The sequence below is a fragment of the Meles meles genome, chromosome 8 (genome assembly GCF_922984935.1).
Source record: "Meles meles chromosome 8, mMelMel3.1 paternal haplotype, whole genome shotgun sequence".
NCBI classification, from domain to species: domain Eukaryota; kingdom Metazoa; phylum Chordata; class Mammalia; order Carnivora; family Mustelidae; genus Meles; species Meles meles.
This window is the reverse complement of record NC_060073.1, coordinates 55,227,089-55,232,022: the sequence shown is the minus strand read 5'-3', so window position 1 is coordinate 55,232,022 and position 4,934 is coordinate 55,227,089. Positions and strand designations below refer to the sequence as shown.

The following is a 4,934-nucleotide window of genomic DNA, read 5'->3' as shown; positions in this document are numbered from 1 at the left end:
GGCCAGTTTGGAATTATAGGATATAAGCCCCATAAAAACTGGCATTAAGAAAAACAAAACTGCTAGTGCTCCTGGGTGGCAGATACTCACTTTCTCAGCAGGCTCTGCGGTGGAGCTTCCTGTCACCCTAGAGGCCACAAGAGGCCACTGGTGTGGGTTGGCTCAGTGGGTTAAGCCTCTGCCTTTGGCTCAGGTCATGATCCCAGGGTCCTGGAATAGAGCCCCACATTGGGCTCTCTGCTCAGCGGGGAGCCTCGTTCCCCCCACCTCCGCCCCCACCTGCCTCTCTGCTTACTTGTGATCTCTGTCAAATAAATAAATAAAATCTTAAAACAAAACAAAACACCAAACTGCTAACCTAACAAACTCAGAATAAGAGCCAGAAACATTAGCAGTGAATTTACTAACTCACAGAGACTGAGCATTTGTATAGTTCTCATTCTCCAGAAATCCCAAGGGCAGAAAAAAAAACCCAAATACATTCACATATTCATATAAGGAATTTTATCTACTGCAAAGAGATGAGTATCTGGCTCCTCAGAAGCTTCTTGTCTCCATTAAGACCGTCCATTAACAACTCTAGCTCCAGTTCTTCTTAGAGATTAAAAGAGCTCCAAAAGCCTGTGATCATGGGCATTGATGAGCGTGCCACACCAACCTCTGGTCCCAGTTAAATACCTGGTGTTTGAGCTGTGTGGGGGCCGTGGATGGTTGCTTTCTGGTCTTGCTGCAACCCTTGAAGCAGCTGGTTTAGAAGTGTAAGGTTGCTGTCTCTGCGAGGGAGGGGTAGAGGTGGGAGGCAGTTCCCTTTATACTCAATCACTGCCATCTTGGCTCGATCCTGCTCACTGCTATTTGGGATCTGCAGCATTCTCGTGTAGCCCCCATTTTGACCTTGGAAACGAGGGGCCAGTACTTGAAACAGCTTTGGGATCAAGTCTTTCTCCTAGAGGGGGAGAGTATCCAGGAAAGAGCAGAGTCAGGCAACACTGCGGAGACACATTTAACTTTCAGCACTTCCAAAAGTAGGGTCCAAACACATTCACACAAAACTCTCCCACCCCCTAACGCGGTAGAGTCAAAGTTACACTGAGGGGTTACAGGCATTTGTGTAGGCTGATTCACGTAACATTCAACTAACTTAAGATACACGTTTCTAATTTAGTTCACGATATTTGTCCACAAGTGAGTGTTTTAGCTTAATTCTGCCCAGCTTCCCCTTCCTTTAACACCCCCTCCCCAACAGGGAGCAAAGGATCAGATTTGGGAGGGAGATAGGATGCACTCACCGTAAGCCAGAAGTCTGCCATGCGCATGGCTTGTTCGTTGGTGTCTCCCAGCTTCCCATAGTCGATGAGCTGAGGAGACATATCATATCACTAATCCAACCCGAGCAATAAAGGAGGGGCCGATCTTGCTTCTCTAACGCGGGACCGCAACCCATTCATTCCACTAGCAAACCATTCTTTTAACTCAGGCGACTCCTAACTCCGCAGCTCTAACATGTCGTCCATTTGAGAGGCCGGAGGAGAGGGGTCAACTCAGGGTGCTAGGGGATTCAGACTTGGGGCAGGGACTGCCAGGGCTATCCCACTTGTCCCCCAAGCCCAGCAGCCTCCCAGGCCAGAAGCCTCGCGGCGGACAGAAAGGTCCTGCCCCAACTCACTCGCCTTGCGTAGCCCCGCCCCTCACCTTCTCCGCGTAGCCCCTCATTTCGTCCACGCGCGCCCATGACGCCTCGATGCGCTCGTGTCGCACCAAGCCTGTAAGCAAGTTCCGCAACAGGTGGATGCGGGACTCTGGACCAAGGCCCAGACGGCGGAATACGCGGCCATGGGAGATGGCGGCGGCAACTGACAGCCGCATACTGCCTAGCTTCTCTCCGCCCCTGTGAGGCCGGAACTGGAAACGCGAAAGGAGTAGCCGAGAAGACGGCTTAGGGAGGACGCATGCGCCTTACCTAGGTGCGTGGTGGACGTGTTTGCGCATGAGTATCAGAGCCTGCTTCGTTGGCAACCTGGGGGAGGGCGGAGAAGTGCTGGCTTCTTCCAGGGGAGGCGGGCGGGGCGGTCCTCAGACACTCCTTGTCTGACCGGGGAACCAGGCGCCCCCTTGTGCGGGATGAAGCAGCCATCGAGTTTCTTTTGGGCTGCGTCAGTTTTCTTGTGGCCTCCAGGGCGACGGGAAGCTCTGCCGCGGAGCCTTCTGGGAGAGTGAGTCTCTGAGGGGAAGGGACTCCTGGAGGGGTGAGGTTGCTGTAGCCTTTGGCCTAGCAAGGTCCGAGCGAGGCGAGTCCGCGTGTCTGACACCCTGAGCGTGTCTTTTTGTCACAAAATTATTTTCCGTAATAATGGGGAAATGAATAACAGTGATGCTCGGAAAAGAAGCGCAGTTAACTGAACATTTTCTTTTGTTAAAGTACATGGAGTATCCATCCCAGTTAGAAAGTGCAGCAGTCAAAGGAAAAGTAATGGCGTAATGCTTTTTAATTATGTCCGTGTACTTTTTGAAAAGGTGAGAAACATACCTATGCATTTGTTTTAATGTTCAGTAGCGTTCTAGTTTATGTTTTTGAGTCTTAATGTCTGCAAATGTGCACTTTGTCAAAATTACTCCTTGTTGTGGATTGAATTGTGTCTTCCCATGATCCAACCCAAAGATGTTAAGCCCAAACCCCTCCCAACCTCCGCAGCATTCCCCTCAGAATATGACCTTATTTGGTAGAGTTATTGCAGTTGCAATTAATTATTAAGATGAGGTCATACTGGAGTAAAGTGGGCATCTAATCCAAATGATTGGTGTCCTCAAAAAACCCAAAAAACAAAAAACCACAAGTGCAGAGACACACACACAGAGTGAAGACAACCATGTGAAGACTAGAGACATACAGGAGAATGCCATGTAACCGAGAAGTCAGAGATCCCAGTTAGGCAGTTGGGAGCCAAGGATAGCCAAGGATTTCTGGAAAACACCTGAAACTAAGGGAAAGACATGGAACAAAATTTTCCCTAGATCCTTGAAAGAATTCATGGCCCAGCTGTCACATTGATTTTGGACTTTCATCCTTCAGGATTATGAGACAATAAATTGTAGACCAAGGTATTAGTCTCCTAGGGCTTTTGGAGACTAACAACACATTCATGTTCAGTAGATAGCACACTTAGATTTGTCAATCTATCCTTGCTCATAGGTGACCAGACAACACTTCTTGTTAATTTTAATTTTGAGAAGTTTCTTTTGTCTGAAGAAGTTAGGAAAAGTCTTAAACATATGGATACGTTAGCATAGATTTATACAAATCTTGTTTCACAATAAATTCCAGAAATTGCAATATTGTCTGTGACATATTTCTTTGGGATCAATTCTTACAGCTTTTAGGATTTCTGCAATTGAAAATTCATCATAAATCCCTAGTGATAAAATCTTGTGAAGATTTTCTTCTGCATAAGTCAAGAGAAGATGAACTGACACTGACATCATTTGATGCATTGCTTTAGAAGAAATGTCCACCTTGTGAAAACGTACGGCACCAAATATTGTCCTTTATTATTTTTGTCCATGAAAGCCATCATACCTTGTCTCTTCTGGCAGTCTTTAAATTTGATTCTTTCTTTCTGTCAATTTCCTTACATTTTGTTGTTGCATAGTTAATAGCTTTCTCCAGTTTCTGTGAGCTAGTATTCGTGGAACAATTTTAAACCTTGGTGTTTTACTATGTGTTGTTCAAGACTTATTCTAGTGGTTACAGATATTTTTGTGTGTGGCCTCATCTGATACATTACCTTAATTGAAAAAAATAATTTGGAAAAGAAAAATGTTGTGCAACTAAAATTGTTTATTTTAAATTTGCTATTTTAAAAGTAGGGCTATGTTCTGCTAGAAGGGTTAGAGTCTAAAGTGCACCAGAAGTTAATTTGGAAGATCATAAATTCTTATGAATTTACTGTGAAAAGTAACATATGTGGCCAAATTTGACTGTGTCACTGATAGTTCCTCAAATTAACTTTTCATGTAGAATAAAATATTTGTTGGTGAATTAGTTTAAAAAGTGATAATTTGAAGCTTACATAGATATTATTATAACTCAGAAGACAGCATAATAACTAGAATTTAGACCCAAAAAATATTTTTATGTGAGGGTTATTGTATCACTAACACTGTTTAGCATTGTTGTGTAAAGTGATAAAAAACAATCTGAGAGTTTTGAAGGGGCAGGGGAAGGGAGGTTGGGGGAGCCTGGTGGTGGATATTATAGAGGGCATGTATTGCATGGAGCACTGGGTGTGGTGCATAAACAATGAATTCTGTTACAATGAAAAGAAATTAAATTTAAAAAATGTACTGTAAAAAATTAGGTTGACTTTTGGTTAGTTTTATTACTTTTTTGAAAAAAGATTTTATTTATTTATTTGAGAAAGAGTGCGTATGGGGGGGGCAGAAGGAGAAGGGGAGAAGCAAACTCCCTGCTGAGCAGGAAGATAGACCTGGGGCTGGATCCCAGCGGTCCTGGGGTCAAGACCTGAGCTGAAGGCAGTCACTTAACCAACTGAAGCACCTGGGTGCCCCTAGTTTTATTACTATTTTAAAATCCTTTACAGATAGTTCACCTCCTTATGCTTGCAGAAGGGCAGATTGCTCCTTCCTTCTCACCAGATACCAAATGGCTCTGAGTGTCCAGCTGAGTCTCCAAGGAAAGTACTCAGATGAATCTGAGTATTCTGGGTGAGCCAGGACTTGGAGTAACTGTTGAGAGCCCCTGAGGTGGTGGTAGTAGTGACTGTAGCTAGACTGGCAGAGGTGAGGAGAGTGGTCCCAAGCAGTGGTCTGCAGCAGCTGAAGAAGAAAGACCCCAGTGGGTGCCTGGGTGACTCAGTGGGTTGAGCCTCTGCCTTCAGCTCTGGTCATGGTCTTGGGGTCCTGGGATCAAGCCCCAC

General features: G+C 45.2%; 1 protein-coding gene and 1 long non-coding RNA gene across 2 annotated transcripts; one reads left to right on the top strand and one right to left on the bottom strand.

Moving 5' to 3' along the window:
- Nucleotides 1-384: 384 nt before the first annotated feature.
- MRPL17 (mitochondrial ribosomal protein L17) lies at nucleotides 385-1,907 on the bottom strand. Its single transcript, XM_046017801.1, has 3 exons — nucleotides 1,693-1,907; nucleotides 1,290-1,358; nucleotides 385-946 (listed from the first exon to the last, which is right to left on the bottom strand). Exons 1-3 carry the CDS (start codon nucleotides 1,864-1,866, stop codon nucleotides 671-673), a joined length of 519 nt encoding a protein of 172 aa, XP_045873757.1. The 5' UTR covers nucleotides 1,867-1,907; the 3' UTR covers nucleotides 385-670.
- Nucleotides 1,908-1,997: 90 nt separating this feature from the next.
- LOC123949999 lies at nucleotides 1,998-4,193 on the top strand. The gene is made up of 3 exons (XR_006820114.1): nucleotides 1,998-2,213; nucleotides 2,420-2,514; nucleotides 3,372-4,193. It is a non-coding gene; the product is annotated as an uncharacterized LOC123949999 (long non-coding RNA).
- The last annotated feature ends 741 nt before the right edge of the window (nucleotides 4,194-4,934 follow it).